The sequence below is a fragment of the Hippoglossus stenolepis genome, chromosome 3 (assembly GCF_022539355.2).
Source record: "Hippoglossus stenolepis isolate QCI-W04-F060 chromosome 3, HSTE1.2, whole genome shotgun sequence".
Lineage (NCBI taxonomy): Eukaryota > Metazoa > Chordata > Actinopteri > Pleuronectiformes > Pleuronectidae > Hippoglossus > Hippoglossus stenolepis.
Genome location: NC_061485.1, coordinates 26,803,458 through 26,826,963, shown reverse-complemented (window position 1 = coordinate 26,826,963; position 23,506 = coordinate 26,803,458). Strand labels below are relative to the sequence as shown.

Below are 23,506 nucleotides of genomic sequence, written 5' to 3'. Positions count from 1 at the left end.
CCCATAGGTAGATTTGTTTTGCACAGCCCCTAACATAACTTCTAAAATATTCACACAAAGTAACAAACACACAACACATATCACACATTTATTCTGCAATTATTACTAATAAGACAAAAAAGAAACTGAAACCAAGTAAAGTTGTTCATTTTGATAATAATAAAATAATACAACAAAAAACAAGCTGTATTTATATAGGACCTTTTAAAACACGGTTACAAGGTACTTTACAAGTTAAAAATGAAAAATGAAAGTCAAAACATTAGGAAACAATCAAAAGCAATTTGAAGATTAGAGCACAGATACAGAAATAAAAACAGATGACGAAAGAGTAAAAACAAGATAGATTAAAACATTGTGAAATGATTTACACAGTTGGTAAGATCAGAAATAGGGCAGAGCATACCTATAAAATGTGTCTTTAAAAGAGATTTAAAAGAGGATAAATGATTGACAGACAAGATCTCCAGATTGTTCAACAGAGTGGGAGCCCTGACTACAAAGGCCTGGTCACCTCTTGTCTTCAGCTGGGACTGTGCAATGACGGGTAGGGTCTTCACTGAGGTACGACCAGGCACATGTGGAGTGAGACGGAGAAAGTGGAGAAACAGGAGTGAGACGGAGAAAGTGGAGAAACAGGAGTGAGACGGAGAAAGTGGAGAAACAGAGGAGTGAGACGGAGAAAGTTGAGAAACAGGAGTGAGACGGAGAAAGTGGAGAAACAGGAGTGAGACGGAGAAAGGGAGAACAGGAGTGAGACGGAGAAAGGGAGAGAAACAGACGAACAAAGTGGGGGAGTGGGAAATAAGAGGGGAAGAAAGTGATTCTAAAACTGTTCAATTGTTAAGATGTGTTGAGATTTATTATCTGTAAAATTGGTTGAGACTTTTGAGTCAAGATGTGAAACAGAAAAAGGGAAATTCAAGCTTTTGCTCCCTTTATTTTATTTTTCTGAAGTTAAGCCCTTTATTTGAACATGCACAATTTTCACATTTTATTTATTTTCTCTTATTTTGAAATGCAGCCCTACTTTTATTTAGTCAATGAGAGAACATTATACATATCTGCAATCATACATATATGTTCAGTTCTATGTTACGTGACAATAAATATTGTCAAAGTTTTTGAATCGTACTGAATTCATTTGATTTGACAGCCAGGTATTTAGTACATGCAGATGTTGATAGAACTACTAGGCTACTTAAATATATATCACACTAAATAGTTAGACATTATGATCTTCCGGACCTTTGCTTCAAGAAATTTTAGTTGAATACCCCTGCTCTAGGTCCTCAGCATCAGAGATTTCAGACTCCCAAGAATTGCCACCTCATTTTCCTCATCCTGTTCTTCATACAGCATCTTTGTGAAGTCTGAAATGATTGTGACCAGCCATACTAACATTATGGATAAAGAAAATCAAAAGCATAGTTTCAAATGCATCAATCAATCAGTCTATTAAATATAAACTGTTATATTTCGAGTTTTATTTTGTTGATATAGCTATGGTTAGCTAGCCAGAAAAGAAGCTAGCTAGCTAACAGCGAGTTAGTTTTGTACATATTTCTCTTTCTCACTAGTAATGGATTGAAGACTTACGTGCAACGTGTGTGCAAAAGCAGCTGTGTGAAATGAATGGCAGGTGTTCTGTAGTTAAAACATAGTGTATCGGTCGTTTTGACCCATGTGTGTAAAAGTCATGTAGAAATACAAAATGTAAGTTTGTTTATAAAGTAAGAAAGGAAAAAGGAAATAATGATTTTGGTAATCAAAAACAAGTATTTAGACTCCTTTAGGCTCCTACAAGAATCAAGAAAGTACAATTTCTTCAAAAAAGCAAAACTACAAAGTGCTATAAGTAAGTGCCATTTAAGTGCTACTAAATTGTTAGTTTTAAAATATTATTCAAGGTATAGTCGGAATAGGTGTGTTTTTAGTTTGCGGCGGAAGATGTGTAAACTTTCTGATGTCCATGGGGAGCTCATTCCACCATTTAGGAGCCAGGACAGCAAACAGTCGTGATTTTGATGAGTGTTTAGCTGGCAGTGAGGGAGCAACAAGCCGATTGGCCGAAGCAGAGCGGAGTGAATGGGCTGGGGTATTATCAAAGGAGCCTTCTCCTATATGTAGAAGGGAGAATAAGCTATAAAGAATAAAGCCAATAATTGTTTACCCATGTTGTGCAATTAGAAGGGTAGTGACACAAAAAAGATTTTACTGAAAAAGTAAAAGTTAATTGGGGAATACCTGAAATACTGAATGATTAAATTCATTCACTGCAAAGATAAAGAAAATAAAAACTGAGCCGGGTAACTTTTGACCCGTGTTGTGTGTCAAAGGGTTTAATAAAGGGATTAATTGAGTCAAATGTATTCCATCCTTTTCTCGTGAAGGCAGCAGAGTTTCATTCCATTCGACTCAACCCGGGTTCTACTCGGCTGCACTCGTGGGGGGGAAAGTAGGCGTGTCCGGCTGTGCTGCGTCTCAGGCCGCGGTACAATCGGATGATCCCGGGAGGGCGGAGCCAAGTAAGAGGAAGTGGTACAGGGGGTTGACTGCTCCCAAGATAAACCGGCGGCCAGCATCTCTACCGGCAGTGTTACCGTTCATCTTCTTCAGCCTCCTCTTCGCCACCACCGCTGCACTTACCAAGATAAGAACCTGACAATCATTCACACGCACACGCACACTGAGGATTTAGCCGCTTGCAAACCGAGCGACACTTTGCATGCTGCGGTGTCTGGAAGTGAAGGAACCGGAGATTAACGATCCAGATACGCGGCTGCAGGATGGAGACTCAGATACATGTGCCCGTCGGCTCGCCGGTCATCAGGAAAATCCCCATCTTCGTGGACGAACACGACGTGGCGGGGGGAGCGATGGAGCTCATCAAAGAGCTGAGACCGGCGTGGGACTCCAGCCATGTCAAGACCAAGGTAAGGTTTACCGCCATGCTAGCTTAGCACCGTGTGGCCAGGCTCAGACTGACAGCCCTGCAGCGGTGTGAGGGAGCCGTGGAAACACGACACACCGGTGTGCTTCACTAACACACGACACTGGCAGACGTGCTCCCCCTCTCATTTATGAATGAGGACCTTCTTTCGGTGTTTAGTGGAACAATGTGGGCTAAGCTAGCAAGATGCTGCCGGTTGGAACTCCTAACTGTGCTAGCAAGCTAGTGCCGGTTAGTAGATTAGCGTCCAAGACACCAGGGGAATATTATATCTATTGGGCTAACGTCATTTCCCTTATCAGACAGCTTTATGTGACCAGAGTACGAAACGTGGAGCAGCCAATAGTCTGCATGAAGGCCAAGTCAGGCTGTCACCTGGTGTCAGTGTCAGCTGGTGGTGACATGGAGGTCGGTTTGGTTGGGAAACATGAGGATTGTTAATTTCTCATGGGAGAAGACACACCTAATGGAGGCTGTCACAGCTGGCTGACTCAGCCTCAGTGTTAAAAGTAATAGAAACATGAGATGCCATGGTGGGGTCTGGTCATTGCATACTGCCAAAAGACAAAGACAATATTACCTCACTTTATAAAGTATATAAAGTATGGAAGGGTTGATTTTACTGCCCTGAAGTTCTCGACTAACACCTCATAGGGGTGTAACAGCTCAGTGACCTTTGAGATGCCCACGTAGTAATTGCAACACAAATCGACCTTACCTGTACATTTCAGCACAGCATGCAAACAATATTCTCTAAAATTAAGAAATAAACCCTCATGTTTTATAATCCGATTATTTTTGTCTTTGTTAGAATATTGTCATTCGGACAAACAGCAAATGCCCCAAAACGAACGCGATGACTGATGGTGTAGTTCAGTTGCATTGTACAAGGCAATATTATGTATATAGAGGAGACACAAGTTCATTTAAGGGAAAATGGCAAACATAAAGTTGACATAAGGACAAATATACAAATATGTCTGCTCTAGTTGTTCAGATAAGATAGACTATTAATCCTGAAGGAAATTCTTGTGTCGACTTGCTTCAAGATTACAGTAACAGTGCAATATACAATAGAGTACTACAATACACTATTAAGTGTAAAAATATAATTGAAAATAAAAATAGTAATATAAAGTGTCTTCGGAGTAGAACCAGTGCCTAACAGAAATAACAACAGATTAGACAGTAAACTAACGCTAAACTAAAGTGGCAATAGAAATTAGTTAATGGCAATGATAATAGGAGTAAGTTATATTGAAATATTATTGCACATTATATTAAAATAATAAAAGGATGTTGTTAGTTTTAATGCCTTTCAATTCCATAAAAGTTGTTAATGAATTCACAGTGACAGGAGCAGAAACCAGAGGGTCCAGAGGTAAATGAGAGGAACTGTTGCTCCTCTAGACTCGGTCCTTGTTGTCACAGCAAGCTTTCATGTTTCTGTTGCTTGTGGATGAAAGACACACTGTAAAACCAGTCCTGCAGACAAAACCTGTGGGACGGAGCTTCATCCTGAAGTCAGAGATTTCAATGACAGACTCGGCTCTCACTGCTCGCATGGAAGAATGCTGCAACACGGTGTATAGTTACTAGTTACAGCACTAATGTTGTGAAATTGTGTCACATGGAGTTTTTAGTCAGATCCAATGAGTTTGGTGTAATCGACATAGAAAGTTAAACTGCTGCTGCTGATAATATTAATAAAGTACTTAAAATAAAAGCAGGGCTGCAACAATTGATGTTTTACATAATACATATTTTTTTTAGCTCCATAACATCAGAAAATCATTAAAATAATTTATGTTCTGTAAAACCAACTGATATGGATTCTTTGGGGCCAATACTGGTAAAAACCTTTCCGATACTGTTATATCGGCCAATGTTTATCTAAAAAAGGGCAATGATTCTTAAGATGTCGTTATCAAATCCTTATGATAAACAAATGTATTGGCTTGTTGGGTGACAGTTTAACCAAACTTAAATTAAACTTTATTCTAAATCAAAGAAAAAGAAAAAAACACAAATATATTGAACTTTAGAATAATATAGAAAATATAAATATTTAAGCTAATGTAGTGTTTAGACATTTAAAAGCAGCAACTTCTCACATTTGAGAGGCTTAAATAATATCATATTGCAATATTCTATAAAATAAATGAAAGGATAAATTGTTCATCACATTAGTTGTCAATACATGTTCTGCCTTTTGGCCAACCAGTTAATCAACCCTTTTTACATTATGAAATGGTACAAAAACCTCACCTTAGATATTAGAATAAAAGTACAAATTTTAATCCATCATAATCCATCAATTTTCTGCTTATCCCTTTCTTAATGGTTGCTGGAGTCAATCCCATGCAGCCCACATTGTGCAAGAGGCAGGGTTTACCCCAGGCAGGTCACCAGCTCATCACAGGGCTGACATACAACCCAACAAACAACCTTTCAGTCTTACATTAATACCTACAGTCAGTCTTGAGTCTCCAATTAATATAACCCGCATGTGTTTGGACTATGGTAGGAAACCGGAGAACCAGGAGAAAACCCACTCAGACACAGGGAGAACCTGCAAACTCCACACAGAAAGGACCCAGCTTTTTAAAATTTAGCAAAAAGAAAAAGGAGAAATTTAACTCATTTCTTTAAATGAATATTAAGGCAGCAAATAAAAAAAAAAAAAAGTACAGGTGTCATATCAAGTACTTCTTAATCTTTCCAAGATAACATATTATTCCAGGGTTGGCTCTCTGCTATTTGTTGCCTTCACCATGTCTGTTGAACATTTAGCTCTACCAGTTAATTAAAGAGCATGGGTATCATCAGTCTATGTCTATTAAGTGTGTTGCAGAACAATGGCATCAGTCTGTATTATCTGCCTGTTTGTGTCATTATCTTAGGTGCCAACAAGTTGTGAAGTCACAGTCCCCGTATATGTAAAGTGTGGTGTCTGAACTTTTTCTGTGGTACTGTTGGAACGAAATACACAAATTCTTAGCAAATAAAATTAAAACTCAATAGACTAGTTACTTGACTGGGTTTAGGTTTTGGATTTACCATTGTGTAGACTCTTTTCTTTTGAGGTTTTGTGGTATAGTTCATTCCATTCTGAATCTGATATTTGTAATAAAACAAGTTTGCCAGGTATAAAATATATAGTCCTGAACTTATTTCCATCATTGTTCGTGGTATTTTCATGCCCCACAAATGGAGACGTGCATTTCATTTCTGAGAGGTTTTAGAATATACATTGAAAATAGAAACAATTGTTTGAACAATTATAAAAAGCTCTAATACGTGATTCAGACAGGGTTAAAGTTTTATTTTATGTAGTCTTGCATACATTTGACATATTTAGGTATGTGCACATCAAACATTTTAGCGCCCTGGTCATGATAGGAGTCCTTTTTAATATTAGTCAACTGCCACAAAGGGGCATATTCTTATATTAACAAAACCAGAGTACATATGATGTTGACTTTTACACGAGTTACTTGACAAATGCTGAAGGTGGTGGTTTGGTAAATAGGTTGATGAGCCTGTCAGGCAAAGGAAATTGCATAGTTGATTCCTCGTAAAGGATCAAGTGACTCATGTCTCATTGTCAGATCAAAGTCAATGGAGTGACACCATTTACTGCTGTGACTCTCATGGTGCCATGATTTCACCCAGCTATGGCAACCGTGTGTTTACATCCTGCTGGCTAATCTCTGTGGATCGGACTACGCACCTGCCACCCAGAACGTGGCAGTGTTCACCTCGCTTGCTGAAAGGCCTGACTTCCAGGGCTTTTCTCAATGACCGTCACCCAAACAGCTTTTTCCCACCGGATGCTATTGTCCAGGTGTGGAATGGCAAAGCTGCATGACTGTCAATATATTCAAGTCACAGCAGATAATGGAGTGAGGACAATGTGAGATTAAGTTTAGTGTTGGTTATTTTGGATGAGTCAGGAAGGATGTTCTTGAGCAGCAGGACTGTTGTTTTGATGAAAGCGGGAAGCATTAAATGTGGTGGGGAGCAGCAGGGCACTGTTGATAGAAACAGCTGCTTAGTCCCTCCACCTGGACAGGAAGACTTTTACTGTAAATACACAATGTCATTTCCAAACATCTCACACTCGCACAGAGGTTCTGAAAACAGACAGATTGTGCCAGTAGCAACAGAGCAGCAATCTCCTTTTACAACGTTCTCACGCTGAAGACAGACTGAGTCTTCTCTGCCAAAGGAAGCCAGTTCAGGGCCATGCAATCAGACCACCGAACCTAGACTCACTGATGATGGGGGGGTGGGGGAATAAAACGTCAGACAGTATATGGATGAATGTTTACCTCTGTCTGGGTCCAAGCTTATCGCTGTCTGTCGATGTATTGATTGCCGGTCTTAGCGGCGTATTGTGTGGCGGGTAGACTGGATCAGTCATGTGGTAGCAAGGGCGTGTATGCTTGTGTATGTACGGTCATAACAGGGATGCCTGTGCGCCCATCTTTGTGGTTAGTCACGTGTGGAATGTCAGATATGCGTGAGTGAGCGTCTGGGCTGGGGGCACATGTGTATGTTGTTATTGTGTTTGCAGCAGTGGGTTGGGCTTGGCTCAAAGGCTTCCACTGGAGTGATGCTGCGATCCAGATATTTAAGGCCCTACTTCAGACGCAGGGGAGACTTTTCTTTGGGCAGCACCAACCTGCAGAAGATTCAATGTGCCTCCATTGTGCCAATGTAAAAAAAAAAAAAACAATTCACCAGAAGTTTAGGTTTGCAGGACTAATGGAAATAATAGAAATAATAATAAATAACTACAATAAACTAAATGGAAATTGAACTAGAAAATCTGACACAAGACCTTTTTTCGCTGCAGCTCATCTGTCATGCTGTTGGCGCTTGTAAAAAAATGTCAGTGGTGTAACTAGTCAAACAACAGCTGAGACAACAAGAAAGTATTGGCTTGAGATGAGTTTTGGTCATATGTGAATAACTATGAAGTTAATATGAATAACTATGAAGTTAATATGAATAATAATGAATAATAAATAACTATCATATGACTCATTTTCTTCCCAGCTCTTCACTGATGGAACCACCAACAAGCTGGTGGGCTGCTATGTGGAGGACAGTCCGGACGATGTGGTGCTGGTGCGAGTATACGGCAACAAGACAGAGCTGATCGTGGACAGAGACAATGAGCTCAAAAGCTTTCAGGTAGTTTAAAAACAAATGGGTATGTGCTCTCTCCTTAAGCACCACAGATTTGTTCAATGTGCTGTGTTTTTTTTTGTGTGCCTCATGTTTAGGTGCTACATGCAAACGGTTGTGCGCCCCGCCTCTACTGCACCTTTCAGAACGGCATCTGCTATGAGTTCATGCAAGGGGACGCTCTTGGGACGCAGGATGTCCGGGATCCTTCCCTGCTCAGGTGTGGACATGGTAGAGTCATTGGCCTGCTCAGGATTTTGACTTAGCCCAGAGATGATACATTTATAAAATATTGGGAGGTAGAGTTTTGCTCAGAACCCTTTTGTGGTTTGTTTTTTCCACATAGGATCTTAGACTATTTTACAATGCCTCAACATTGCAGGAGAGACCGAAGTGAAGCATACACAAATAAGTTACATGCAGATGAAACAAATAAACACGGGCTGATCCCAAAAATATTTGTGCAAAAGAATTGCTGGCATCCTGGATTATAACAGAAATATGCCCAAAGCAGTCAATTGTAATACTTTTATTTGGTAATGCTCAATGTCCTTGGGGTTTTTTAACACATTATTTGTGTCAGCTCAGTGTGTATTACATGAAGTGTTGTTTTCATTAGACTTCTTTCCGGAACTCTGCAAGAGATTCTTGTCCTTGTCTAACCTTGTAGATAGCATTATCTTAACTCTGAAGCATGGCTGTCTGTCACTGGATCCTTGGAATTCTTTATAATCATGTAGAAAACAGTGTAATCGTTCATGTTGAAAATCCCATTGTGATCTTTCTGTGTGTGTATATTTGTCTCCTCTCAGAATGATATCCAGGGAGATGGCTCGTATCCATGCAATCCACGCACACAACGGCTGCATCCCCAAACCCAACCTCTGGATCAAGATGAGAAAATACTTCTCTCTTGTGGCCACAGAGTTTACAGAGCAAGCCTCCAACATCAGGTCAGATCTGGAGTCCAGCCGAACCTTTTATGAGAGCCAATGTGCACCACGCAACCCTCAAAATGTTTTTATCAATTACCTGAACCCACCCTGACTCAAAAACCACCCCATGTATTATGAATTATAATCTGGTTGGAGAGAGAGGTGGGTTGATTTATAGCCCAATGACAAGACGCTCTCTGGCTTAGCAACATTAAGGCTAAACATGATGCAGATCTGTAGGAGCAGGTGTTACACAGGTACTCTCTCCATTCAAAAAAGATTATCTGAAGTTAACATATAATTGTCTAGTCGTCAAAACTAGCCAATCTCCCAAGTTTCCAAACCTAAGCTCGAATCATTCACTAATCACTATATTGTGAGCTCGCCATTTTGTAGCATTTTTTTATACCCTATATAGTGGACTTGTCTTATCCTACAGTGCATCGTCAAAAGTAGTGTACAACAGATGGTGACTAGCTGAGCCACATGAAGCATCATGCATTGCACTCCTATTAAGTGTAAAATAAACATTTAATTATCACATTGTCGCTCTTGGATGTCGTAATCCTGTCACAATGACCCAATTACAATGTAGGCTCAACATCGTGATGCCCGTCAGCCATCGTCGTCGGACGAACCCTAGTGATTTCGGACACAACCATTGTCTTTTGTTGGGGCTAATGTAGTTAGCATATTAGCATTTCAAACATAATGTTACATACATAAGTACAGACCTAGCAGAACTGCTAGTGTGGCTGTGTAGACTCATAGTCTTGTTATTTAGAAGTTAAAAGTGCTATATATATCAGCATGTGGTGGTGATGGTCACTTGCCAACAGCTTCTGTCATCATTTCATTTACAAGACAAAGGGATACAATACGCCCTCTGAGGATAGAAAGCTAACTTCAGAAGAAGCTAAGAAGTGATCGGAATAAAAGCAAGAGAAGAGTTGACATCAGCACTGCTTTCCACTGCTGGACACAGCTCTTTGTAAGTGAAGGAGTTAAGTGTAATGCTGACCACACAATGTTTCTGCCCAATTGATGAGTAAACAGCTGTAAATGATAATATTGTCTAATTAGGAAAAAAAACTAAAACCTACATAAGGTCTTCAGAGAAGTAATGTGGATTATAAAAATTAAATACAAACACCCTTTCATGTGTTGCAATCAATCTAAGGCCTGTTGATATAGTGTGTAATAATGAAAGAAAGGAACGTTAGAGGTCAAGGCTATAGATTATCTGCTGATATGATAATCAGATCCTTCTCTGATCAGACACAGTAGAGTTAATGGGAGTTCACGCTGAAGATGGTTCACTTTGCATCTTGACACTGAACCTGTGGACAAAGGTGGACAGTTTCATAACCGGGCCAGCTGCCCAGTCACAGCTGATATCTTTGTTCTAATGGCTATTAGATTAAGTCCAGCATGTGGTTTATATAACTGTAACAGTAACAGGCGACTGGATTATGGAGTCTGAGGCATGCAGTGGGCCAGCAGATGTTTGCTTAACTCTGTGTATCGGGTCACTTTCCTCTCTTCCTTGGTAACACAGACAGCTCGAGTGCCCTGCTCCTGGACAGCAGACACTTGTTACAACACCGTCTGGATCACGGCGTATAAAACCCACATTTTAATGGGCATTCGCAAAGAACTGGCAGATGTCTGTGTGACGTGTGATATTCCAGTGTAATAGAAAGTTATTTCATTAGCGATGACATAAAACACTGGTTACATCCCACATATCAACATTATGATGTCTGTGCTAAATTTGTGTGAGGCAGGGAGTGAATAGATGAGACTCTGGAAGGAGCGGCAGGTAAAGGTGAGGCAGCGAGTCAGGAAGAATCTGTGTGTTTGTGGGGATTCTTCCTGATTTGGTATTCTCTCAGGTGGGATGTGCCATTTGCCCACAAGAGGAGTGGCGAGTATGGATTTCTTGTACCTGTATAAACGTAGTTAATAATTAATGGGTATGTTAGATCAGTAATGATATTGTTAAAAGATTGTCTTTACTGACAAATGGGTTCATATTTTATGTATCTTTATTTTTGTATGAAGATGTTGAGTATTTTGATCTTTGAACCCCTCCCCTTGTCACGCTTTGGTACGTGCGCCCAGGTATCGCTGAGAGAGACAGTGGTCTGAGAAGAGGATTTAAACTGATGCAGTCCTTGTTTCATGTTATATTATTACAGTGGAAACAATCTAATGAGACCTGCGGTGTCGTAATTTTCTTGGTGTTTGTCCTGAACTCACTACATGTCTCTTTTTTTGTTTGTCTTTTATTTCACTCCTTCAACAAACAATTGCTTATACTCTCTGAACCGAGGTTTTTACAGCAGGTGACAGTGGAAACTAGTGCTTTTGTCCACAGAGGTGCCACAATCAACGGAAATGAAAACTTCCTTGTAGGACCCTTTTAACCATAAAGTGAAGGCACATTTTCAGGGGTAGAGAGTAAGGGAGTCAGGCTAGTAGTAGTTATTATTAAGATTCGAGAAAGTCTCCAGGAAACTAATTTAAGTCTATGTAATGTCTTGTGTGTGCGCTTGTTTTCCCAGCCTCCCCCTCTGTTGTCTCTCGTCTCCTGCTATCAGGCTGACTGTGACCGTGGATTAAATCTCATAAGCACATTACAGTTAGCACAGGGGTCTCTGCTCAGTACTCCGGTCTGGTTGGCTAAGACACGTTGACTTAACCCTTTCTCCACTAGCCAATAATACCACTGTCAGACAGACACAGGTGATCTGAATGGGTCAGCGTGTCGCCCAACTTCGGCTGAACATTGGTTGGATGTATCAACGTTCAGTCGGCCTGTGTCATATGCACCCAGTTGGAAAAGGTCAAATATTTTAATACATGGTGATAAGTGAATACCATACAGTGATAGATTAGATCACATGTCAAACATTTATGGAACATGATACTGTGTCCATGTTGATTTAGGAGCTGGAGCTCTATGTGTATCCACTGGGAGCCTGTTTCTCTGTCACTTTGATCCCAGGAGAACAGCTGGGCAGTGCCACGCTGAGCCTGTGCATTGTTAGTGCATGTCGATCTCAGCTGTTTTCACATCCCACACAGTTTGTTCCTGCTCAGTAATGATACCAAAACAATGAAAGGTTGTTTATTTATATCCACAATACCTACGTAGTAAAACAGTTCCTGTCACTTTCCCTTACCATGCACACAGGGCCCAGTGTTGTGTTTGCAGTACCTGAAGTGTGCTGACATTTTCTTCTCTCTTGATCTGTCTCTGTGTTCGCTGCCCAGGATCCAGCAGGAGGTGCCCAGCAAGGCCGTTTTGGAGCAGGAGATGGTTTGGATGAAGGAGCATCTATCCACACTTGGCTCCCCTGTAGTGCTCTGCCACAATGACCTGCTCTGCAAGAACATCATCCACAACAACAAAGAGGGTGGGTACCCTCTAGTAAATCCCAGCATCACCCATTTATTCATCAACTAACAACCAGAGTGATCTCATCACACTGCAGCACTAAACGTCATACAGATACTGTATATGTGATGTGGAGTGATGTTACATTACATTACATATAATTTAGCTGACACTTTTATCCAAAGTGACTTACAATAAGTGTATTCAACCATGAGGGTACAAACCCAGAACAGAAAGAATCATGTAAGTACATAAGCTTAAAAAAAGCCAAACTACAAAGTGCTACATGCAAGTGCAACATATAAGTGCAACTAAACCCAGCTTTCTCAACTTTTTGAGATTTGACGATGGTTATTAGACCATCATCTTCTTAACCAAGGTGTAGTCAGAGGGACATGTGTTTTTAGCATGCAGCCTCTGGATGAACTGCAGAGGTCGGATGGCACTAGCAGGCAGACCAGACAGGAGGGAGTTGCAGTAGTCTAGGCGTGAGATGACCAGAGCCTGGACCAGAACCTGCGCCACCTTCTGAGTGAGAACGGGACGTATTCCTCCTGATATTGTGCAGCATGTATCTACACGATCTGGTTGTTGCAGCAATGTTGGCAGTGAGGGAGAGTTGACTGTCGATTGTCACACCCAGGTTCCCTGCGGTCTGGGTGGGGGCTACCAACGAGTAGTTGATGGTGATAGTAAGGTCGTGGGTGGGAGAGCCTTTCCCTGGAAGGAAAAGTAGCTTGGTATTGTCAAGGTGGATTTTTAAATGGTGTGCGGACATCCACTGAGAGATGTCAGTCAGACAGGGAGAGATTTGTGCTGCTACCTGTGTTTCAGATTGGGGAAAAGAGAGAATAAGTTGGATGTCATCTGCGTAGCTGTGGTAGGTAAAGCCATGTGAGTGAATTACAGAGCCGTGAGAGTAGGTGGGCAGAGAAAAAAGGAGGGGACCCAGGACGGAACCTTGATGGACCCCAGTAGTGAGAGGACAAGGTTCTGACACAGGTCCTCTCCAAGTTACCCAGAAGGTACGGCCTTTGAGGTAGAATGTGAGCAGGGAGAGAGCAGAGCCTGAGACACCCAGGTCCTGAAGGGAGGAAATAAGGATCTGGTGCTTCACTGTGTCAAATGCAGCAGGAAGGTCTAGAAGGATGAGGACAGACGAGAGAGACTGCTCAAGCAGTGTGAAGTTGCTCAGTGACAGCAAGGAGGGCAGTCTCAGTTGAGTGGCCTGCCTTGAAACCAGACTGGTGAGGATCAAGAAGGTTGTTATGGTGAAGATAGGAGGAGAGTTGATTAATGATCGTACACTCAAGTGCGTTGGAGAGAAAAGGAAGAAGAGAGACAGGTCTGTAGTTGTTTACTTCAGATAGGTTGAGGGTGGGTTTCTTGAGGAGAGGGTTAACTCTTGCCTCTCTAAGAGAGTTAGGGAAACAGCCAGTTGATAGGGAAGTGTTTATAAGACGGGTGGGAAAAGGAAGAAGGTCAGTAGCAATAGACTGGTGATCTAGATGTGGTTGATGGAAAGCTACTTTCAGAATGTTGGTTTGGAGAATGGGGAACACATTGAGTCGGACAACCACGGAGCTGGGGGGGACTTGCGCACCTGCCGTGAAGTAAGAGGACAGGAGGAAGCGAATGTTGCGACAGACAGGTACAGAATCTGTTGGTGAGATAGGGTTGTCAGATTGGGAGAGAGTAAGAGATGATGTTGTACATATTTTTAGATATGGGCTGCAACATAGGATTATTTTCCAGATGGATAAAATGCCCATCACAGTTTCCCAGAACAGTCCGAAAAACCCAGGGCTGTTGACTTTGCAATGAAAGAAGATTATTCGACTCGCAAATATTCACATTATGAAGCTGAAACAAAGGAATTAGTGTCAAAAATGTGTGCTTGCTTTACAATTCCCACAATTTATAAGGCATCAAAGTTATGTCCTGCCTTCTGCGTGCTCTACCTAGTAGCATGAATAATCTGGAAAGTCTCCTGTTGTTGTTATTAGTGTCTGACTCGGACAATCTCCTGCTGCGTTCTTCATACATGAAATGCAAGCTCCGCAAAATGTTCTGACCCCTTTCTCTAGACATTTTCTGGAGTTATTGTCTAAAAACTCGGCTATAGTCGAAAACTGTTGCACAGAAAAGGGCCTCTCTGACAATGTCTGAGTTGTTAGAACATCCATTAACACCACAGGGTGCCACTCTGCCCTCATCGGAACATCAACGGTCAATTGAGTTCTGAAGTCAGGCTTTCCATTTTTCCTAACTAGGTTTAAAGATGCACCAGGCTGCTTTTTGGGAGTGGAGATACCAAGGTACTTTTTTCAGCACCTAAATCTAAATACATTTCATGTGTTTTCAGGTCATGTTCGGTTCATTGACTATGAGTACTCCAGCTACAACTACCAGGCCTTCGACATCGGCAACCACTTCAATGAGTTTGCAGGTTTGTTGAACCACAGCGTGATTTGTCTGTGAGGGTAAATCTTAAATCCATGTACTGTAGTATAGCTTCTTATACAACTGTGTGTGATCAGGTATGGCTGAGTTGGACTATGGGCTGTACCCCAGTCGGGAAATGCAAATGGACTGGCTCAAAATTTACCTGCAGGCCTACAAACTCTTCACCAAGAACACAGAGGATGTCAGCCCGCGGGAGCTGGAGACACTCTATGTACAGGTCAACAAGTTTGCTCTGGTGAGGAAGAAAATGTTGGCAAACACACACTCACACGCCCTGTGTCTCACATGACTTGACCTCACCTGATATCTGATTTGTCTCCCCCAAGGCTTCTCACTTCTTTTGGGGCTTCTGGGCACTCATCCAGGCAAAATACTCCTCCATCGATTTTGACTTCCTCGGGTAAGTGTGTGTGTGTGACTTTGTGTGGTGCCCCCCTTTGTAGAATATTGCTTATCAAGTTACATTTTTGACTGTGTGGGTTAAACAGAAATGAATGAAAGGCTGAAACTTAAAAACCTATAGTCTGCATGCCTCTCATTTCATTTGTAAGTGTCCATTCCGCTTAACATCTCCTGCCTACACACCTGTAACACTAACAGACACCAAGGGTGCAGTCGTATTGTCCATTTCATGATGTTTCTCTGTTTCTAAGTCCTTACGACTTCTCACTCATATCTTTCCTTGACCTCCGGACGTTTTAAATCAGGATCAAGGAATAGTGGTTTGGAAAGGAGATTAAGTGGACTTTCGACCCAGCCCAGGTTTGCCTCCACTAGTGGTTTACAGAGAGGAGGTTCATGGACTACAAACAAATCACTCTAGGGCTGGGAATCTCCGCACCTATTTGATCCGATTCAGAGGGCTACAGTTCTATTTCTATACATGAATAATTTTCTATCACTGTATGACTGCTAGAGGTGTGCATCTTCACTAGCTTCATGATTGGTGCTTTAAAAAAGTATTTTTTACTGTTACTACAAGTGTGCTGTAATTTACAAAATAACGGTTTTAACTCAAATATCTCAGTCTATAACAGCGGTCAGTGCTCTCCACGCTGATTTGACATTCATTCAGTTAAGACCTGTGTGCTGCATCTTTAGCCTCTACTGCATAAGGGTGGCCCTGCCTGGCCCCCCTGGTGCAGTACTCCGATGGTCAACAAGTGACTCTGCTCCTCCGCTCTTTTCTAATTACTCGCACTTAGAGCTGATCTTTATAAAAACCTTCTGTGTTAATATTTATGTTCCTGGATAAACGGGGTGTGGCTTCTTAGTCTCTGGGTGAGTAAGTGAGAAAATATTTTAAGCTAATTATTAAATTACTATATCTTGAATGCATTAAAACGAAAAGAGTATTGACAGTTTGGTGATTTGCTGTAACCACAACTGGACCAATGAAGGAGAGACAGCTAATGCTAGATAGTTATCCTCCTTTATATAATGTAAGACAAACACAACAATGAATGTATGAGACCTACAAGTGAATCAGCAGATGTTAAAATGACATGAATGAGAGTAAAGTCTGCTTTGATTCAGCAAGCTAAACTAACTATAATCAGTTTTCCTTGTGGGAGCTAGTAAGTTTTATGTGCATGTTTGTATTCCACCATTATAGGTGGAAAACAGTTGCAGCTAGTGATAAAATGTATTGGACAAACAAACTTAAGCTAGACTCAACAAAACAGAACAACACACAACATGCCAATCCTGTAGCCTTCAGCGCTGCAAACATGTAGCCTCATTGTGTTGTCTAAGTGACTGTGGGAACTTTCATGCCGTTTGCATTTTTCAGAGAGATGTTTTAGGTCTCGCACCCCGTCGTTGTCCACAGTACCTCCGTGCCAAGACTTTAAAACAGAAAAACAGGGGAAGCAATAAAAGACATTACTAACACCACATCCAGTTAGTCAACTCTGTTTCTCATAACAAGAGGAGAGAAGCCCCAGGTGTACGCTCGTCCTCGATCACTTGCCGGCTGCTGAATCTGTAAATCGGTCGGTTCGTACCGAGCTCCTTTATCCTGTTTTTTTCCTTATGAAAGAGTGTTTTTGTAGCGAAATTACCGGATTTGCAGCAATTCCACCTGAAGTTGCCAAAACTTTGCCGGTCAGCTCGCAGCAGAAGTAACTCAGTGACGGTCGACCAATCACATTAGATGTAAAGAAAAGTAAATCAATACCAATTCGCTGTAAATAAAAGTGAGAGTGCAGAGAGCTGCGTCCTGTGGAAAATCTGCAACAACCAATTAAAAAGCAGCCTCAGGTCCCTCGGTTGCCAAAACCTTTAGAACTTACATTCACTCTAATTTGGCCGGTGCCCCACACCAGGAAGTATGTATTTAGACAGAAATTAAACAAATACAATTTGAAAACATCTTATATTGAAAACTCACAGGTGCTCACAGTCTACCATGAGCATTGTTCTAGTAAAATATTATTATATAATTAAATTAAATTTAAAATGTTTATATACATTTTCTTTCTCAGGATGTTGGAGGGGGCGTCGCTCCATATTGACAGGCCCCCACTGGTAGAAAATAGCATGCTAGGCTAACTAGTTTCTACTTAGGGAAAAATTTAGATGAGCGATCTGTCCTTACAAATTGTTGTTTGTAATCAATGGACAAAGAAATCTGTAATGGTAATGAACCAAAAACAAATATAAATTTTGTAATAACATTTGAAGGCTTTACCTTTTTTAAACATATTTTAACCTGTTTTGAAGGATGGGAAATTTTGCACAGCAGTGGGGGATTAGAATTTTTATTTTCACTTCTCTACTGGACTGATCCCTCCTATATGTTTGTTGCAGGTACGCTGTGCTTCGCTTCAACCAGTACTTCAAGACCAAACCTGCGGTGATGGCCATGCAGATCCCAGAATGAGAGGAGATGAGAGGATGAGGCGAGAAGACAAGCAAGAGGGTGTAACAGGTTTTATGGTGGGAACTCTTCTCAGTGAGCCAGTTGCCAATGAAGCACTGCTTGGTCTACCTGGCATCCTTTTTCTGCAACAAGCACAGTTGCTCTTTTATTCCTCCAGACTTGGCTCCACATCTGTCACAACTCTAGCTCAACAACTATAAAACTTCCATTAGTTCATTGTGTGTATGTTCTTAATTTATCTCTATAAACCTGACGCCTTGCTTTCCCTCAGCAGCTGAACCAGTCGTAGTGAGCACAGCAGTCTGAGTTTGGGTAGAGATCGCTGCTTTACTGTCCTTCACACCAGGGCCAAATTTTTCCACATCGCTGGTAATGAAGGTCAAAAGCGGGATGACACTGTATGGACAGTTAGTTTGTCCTGTTCTGTGCATTGTATCTGTGGCTCAATGCCACGTCCTCATTACAGTTAGAAACTGGCTACAGATGCTTTTCACCTGGGATTCCTCAAATTCTGCATATGGTGTGCAGTGAGAACATTCCTCCTTTTAACAATTCTAATCTACCTGATCCGTCATTCGCATTTCTCAGTTTTTGGTGCTAAGTGCTTGTTGCTGTGATATTTCTGCACTGTACTTCCCAGAGTCCGCCTGTGCATCTATTGCTTTGAGTGGCACTGTGCCGTCTCCTTTCCTCTGATTGATGCAGTTTGAGCTTCTGTCGGTTCCTCCTCTAACTATTGGGCAAGCTGTTGCTGTTGCTGGTGCTGAAGTATGAAAAAGACTTTTCTTTGAGCTCGTGGACTTTTCTCCTGGAAAGACCAACCTGACACTTTAACGTGTGTGGAGCGACAAAAGGAAAAGCTTCTCAATGACTGGCAGTAGGTTGAATCACTATTGTGTTCTAGCAGTCAGTGATAGAGAGAATGTAAATGTGCTTTTTGTTATGTTTGTAGATTATTTAACATCTCAGGTCAACTTCTGTTCACTTTGGGTTGTTTTAGTTGGGGCAGGGGAGCAGCAGCAGATATGAATGAGACTCGTGTGAAGGCCACTTTAATCTCTGTCCATTTCTGTCCTCAAACCATTTTTCCACCTCCTTGACTTTTATGGTTAAAGCGACATGCTCTGTTAAACTTTCCAGACCTCTTGGAAAATCCTCCCTCCTAATGCTTTACTGCTCCTCAGTTTACCATCTTTATTCTCCTCCCACCACAGTCAGGTTTCATCCCTCATTTTGCCCACAGATGTTGAGAGAGTAACGCCTGTTCCACTGGACAACTTAACATCAGAGACTGCTCTCAGCTCCACTCTGTAATCCAGTCACATCACAGACCTACAGCCAAATTTGTCTTGCATAATTACACATTGCGTAATTTGTGTGGAGGGTCAAATTGAATGTAGCTTTAAGAAGGAGCCAGGAATGAGTTTTCTGGGGCTCACTGTCCATCATGAGATCACCTCTGTCCATTCCAGAGAGGAGTAAATCAACACTTAAACAAAGCTTGAACCCTTAAAGTGGGACTCCAATATGAAATAAATGGTGATGAAAACGTTTTGTTGGTCCACAGCATGAAATCATAAGATTAACTCAAGTGATGTCACTCGAGTCAGCAATGGTGTGGTCTGGAGACTTCAAATAATACAAAAGTCTACAGATGGGGAGTTTGAAATAAGGGAGTTTACAGAGTAGTGATGTAGCACATAACATGAGAGGAGTAATAGCTCCTGGACTATGGATTGTATGTATGTCATGCACAATGAACACATTTGAACAAGGATGTGGATGTTCAGATTTCCAAATTTGACTTCACTCTGCAAATGTGACGCTCTAGTTACCTGCTCCTCATCTCTGCTTGAGGCTGTGGTTTGATTCCCTTTGGGGCTCTTCGCACCATGTCCACTCTTAGTATTGCATTTAGGGGGGGACCCAAGAGACAGATTTATAATACAATTTGAATCAAAAATGAATCAGCCGAAATATCCGGACTTTACTCTAGTATGTGTTAAAACTACCAAAGCACTGAATTTACATTTCCCTCAATGCAACTTGTTAACATATGTTGTCAGACCTTCCCTGATTGGTGGATGCCTATGTCTTGCAAACTTGACATTCCTAGGTTGCAATGCAGGATTTCTATTTGGAGATTGGTGTCTCCAGTTCCAGGCTGAAATGACTCAATTGATATCACCTGCGTCAAACTAATGATCATGTTTACTATCGCTTATTGTTTTGATTATTCATTAGTCTATGAACTGTCAACATTTGTTAAAGAATGCTTCCCAGAGTGGTCTCTAATTGTCTTGGTTATGACAATTTAGCATTTATTCTATTTTAAATCTCAGTGCCACACACGCACTTCCATAACCAACAGGACAGGATTCAGTCCTCCTTCCCATCATTGACGTAATCACTGATCTATCCGGTCCGGCGACTGGTAAATACATACCTCAATCTCTGAAGCTGTTCTTTCAAGCTGGGCTCCAGAAAAGAGGACGGACTTCTCTATCACACACACACAAATTGACCCCCCCAGGGGGGGTGACACTGAACTCTAACATTTGTCCCCCACACAAGATCTCATGTAACTGACGGGTTTAATAATTTCCCAGTTGAGTGGCAGCCTTTTAAACAACAGAACAGACAGAGACTAACTGACGATATTGGTTTTCAGTCATAAGTGTTTTTAGAGGGGTCACATTTATGTCTGAAATGTGTCCATGGATCTTAGACTCAGAAGTGATGATAAGAGCTGTCTGAATGTGAATTATAACTCATTTTAGGGCTCTGTGAGGCTAAATGAATTTAAGAGGTTACTTAGTGGAAGATGAACTGATATGAAGGCAATTTTTGGGAGCAAAAACCAACCAACAGAATTTTCCTGAAATTAGTTTTTATAAAAAATAAGTGCAATCATCCACAACAATGGTTAATTTTTAGGGTGAGAATAATCGAGAGGCTCTTATTTTAGGGAACTAATAGTGGAGTAATCTGCTTAGTAGATTTGCAGACAAAGGCCAAATTAGTGAGCTTGCTGCTTGAATGCACAATCCTAATATCCTTATCGGAATTTAGCCTAGATGAAGAGGGCATTTACACTCCATGAGCTTCTCCATTCACCTAATGAAGGATACTGACCCTGAGTGGACCTCATCTGTTGACACAGTTTAGGTTCGGGTTTATTATATTTCCTCTGAAACGACATCACTATTTCTTGATGTTGTCTGGACACTAGTGTTAAAGGCTGTAGGGTTGAACTGAAAACATTCCACAGAGGAGTGCGCTAATTTTTGCTCACCTTACCCACCATGTAGTGTGGAACCACAATGTTTGTCACCAACTGTTTATGTTACTGAAATTGGTTCAGTCCCGTGTCTGTTTCATATGGATGTCAACATGCATCTCATATTAGGTTTCTAAAACACTGAAGAACCCTTTGACTGAATGAAAAGCAGACACATGTAACTTTACAGTATATTGAGTTAAACATCATCAAAAATCAAAACACAATTCTGAAAATCACTATCACTCTCAAAATGATTGTCAGGTATTTAAAGAGTAACCTAATAGCAGGCTTAAAAAGCAGTGTTTTTAAATGCCAGTTTCAAGTTGTTGTATCAGTACCCACACCCAAGAGTGATGTCTCAGAGTACAGACACTGCAGCAAAGTGAGAATTCTAACTGCTTTTTTAGTAAGTGTTTAGTTTCTCTTTAAATACACAAACTACATCTATGTTACATATTAGACATAACTTCAAGTCCAAAGTACACTTACTATGTTTTTTCAGGAGCTTTCAGATGCACCACATAGTCTTGGTTAATAGAGTTTTCTCTATTCTCATATTGATCTGTAGAGAGATCTGTTAATTAATAACTTTATTCATATCCCACCTTTTCAAAACATATGTGACCGGCTTCACAAAGAGGGAAAATAAAATCTAAAACAAGAAGCCACTACAATGTCCTTTTAAAATCAAAGACAGCAGATCAAATAATACATCTCATTAAATGTAATGGCAAAAGAAAAGGATAAAAGAATATGAGGACTGGAAAACGGTAGTAAGTGGAATGAGGGAATTTGTGTTCCATGATCTTCAATGTTTTGGGGGGCTTTACAGAATGTGAGTACAACCAGCTCTTTGTAGGCATGTGGATATACACAACTTGAAAAAATATTAAGTTCATGGGCCTTCAAATAGTCATAGGCAAATGATTGGAAGGGAGAAAATTGACATGTTGTTTACCAAAAGGTAGCTGAAGGTTTTGCACTGACAGTTGCAGATGTACAAGCCATAGAATGAAAAGGAGATGTTAAACTTCATGCAAGTATCATATTCATGCTCTGAATAATGTATGTTTCTTATTAACATTAATAGAAGCAACGTTGACTTCATCACTGCATACTGGGTAAGGTGACACTGAGCCAAACGAGAAGCTACTGTGAATATTTCATGAAGTTCATGATACACTTTCACTGTTTCTGTGGCGACCACTCTGATTCCAGACTGTCTGTCTGAATTTCCTATTGCCATCAAAGATGTCCCCCTCTTTGCGTTTGGCCTTTTTATGGTGTTTGAAAGCAATTTTAAAAAGGGTTTATTTATTGAGTGAATCTAACAGTTTTTCACACATTTTCTTTTATTGTTTTCCAATCATACCAAAATGGTTACCTTCAGAGAGTTTGCATTGCAGTTCATTTGAGATTAACTATTTTTGTGTGCAAACACTGTACAGATAACTGATTATTTTTGTTTCTTGTTATGCCGATATTCACTTTTTGTAAATGCTTTGACTTGAAATGTAGAGCGAGCCAGCGTTTGGCCTGTAGATGTGACTTTGTAATGTGCTCATCCACTGAGTCAGTGTGTGCGGCCAGCGGAGATGGAGGATGTACATACTGTAAGAAATACTGTGAAGCTTACTGTACACTACAGTGATCCTTCACCTCTCTGTAGGAGTGGCAAGGATAATTATTTAACAGTTGTCAGTGAATATTTCCATAAAAATGTATAAAATGGGGAAAAACATGTCTACTTGTGGTTTCTGTGGTCTCAGAATTGGTGGGAATTCATAAAACAGCCAATATGTGACTTTTCTTTTGTTGAGACTCCAGTTTCCTCCCGTGTTTGTGTCTGTGTGCCAGCTGACCCTGTGCCGTGGCCCTGGCAGGAGGAAGAAAGGCAGAACTTGTGTTGGAGGACATCCTGCTAAAAGCACACACAAGCTGACAAACACCATGGTTATGTCTTCCAAGATGTTAGACAACAAAACGTGTCTTTTCCTACACACTTATATCAGTGCCAGTAGAATAATCAAAACCTATTTAGCTGCAAAACCACCAGTGGGAGCGACTGTGTTTTGAGAGTGACACTTGTGTACCCTTCAGAATCTGCAGCAGATTAATATTAAGAAAATAATCCCAATGGTTTTACAGGGACAAGTTCAGGCTTTCATCATACTTAAGACATTACTCACTAAAGTTCATGAAAAGCTATTATGTCAATCAGCTTTTTACTATGACCATGCTATTCTCTGTCTCCTGGTTCTTTCGTCTGAGAGATTTGCAACAGTGATGTCATGTATTTCTTTGCACAAGTAAGGATCATTAGCTGACAGTTATGGGCTGTGTGATGTGTTGTCCAGGTGATGTCAGTCAAATCAGGCACAGTCTT

At 40.9% G+C, this 23,506-nt stretch overlaps 1 protein-coding gene across 1 annotated transcript; it reads left to right on the top strand.

Moving 5' to 3' along the window:
- Positions 1–2,524: 2,524 nt before the first annotated feature.
- On the top strand, positions 2,525–22,861 carry etnk2 (ethanolamine kinase 2). The gene is made up of 9 exons (XM_035151811.2): positions 2,525–2,936; positions 8,018–8,155; positions 8,248–8,369; positions 8,962–9,102; positions 12,364–12,506; positions 14,853–14,936; positions 15,028–15,188; positions 15,280–15,353; positions 17,765–22,861. The coding sequence occupies exons 1-9, from the start codon at positions 2,790–2,792 to the stop codon at positions 17,835–17,837; spliced, it is 1,083 nt and encodes a 360-aa protein (XP_035007702.1). The 5' UTR covers positions 2,525–2,789; the 3' UTR covers positions 17,838–22,861.
- Positions 22,862–23,506: the final 645 nt, after the last annotated feature.

What these genes read in the sequence shown, in the direction of transcription:
- etnk2 (XM_035151811.2), top strand. Translation starts at nt 2,790, where the DNA reads ATGGAGACTCAGATACATGTGCCCGTCGGCTCGCCGGTCATCAGGAAA. An exon ending in AGGTCAACAAGTTTGCTCTG is followed by an intron (nt 15,189 to 15,279) that starts GTGAGGAAGAAA and finishes GTCTCCCCCAAG; the next exon opens with GCTTCTCACTTCTTTTGGGG. An exon ending in ATCGATTTTGACTTCCTCGG is followed by an intron (nt 15,354 to 17,764) that starts GTAAGTGTGTGT and finishes TGTTTGTTGCAG; the next exon opens with GTACGCTGTGCTTCGCTTCA.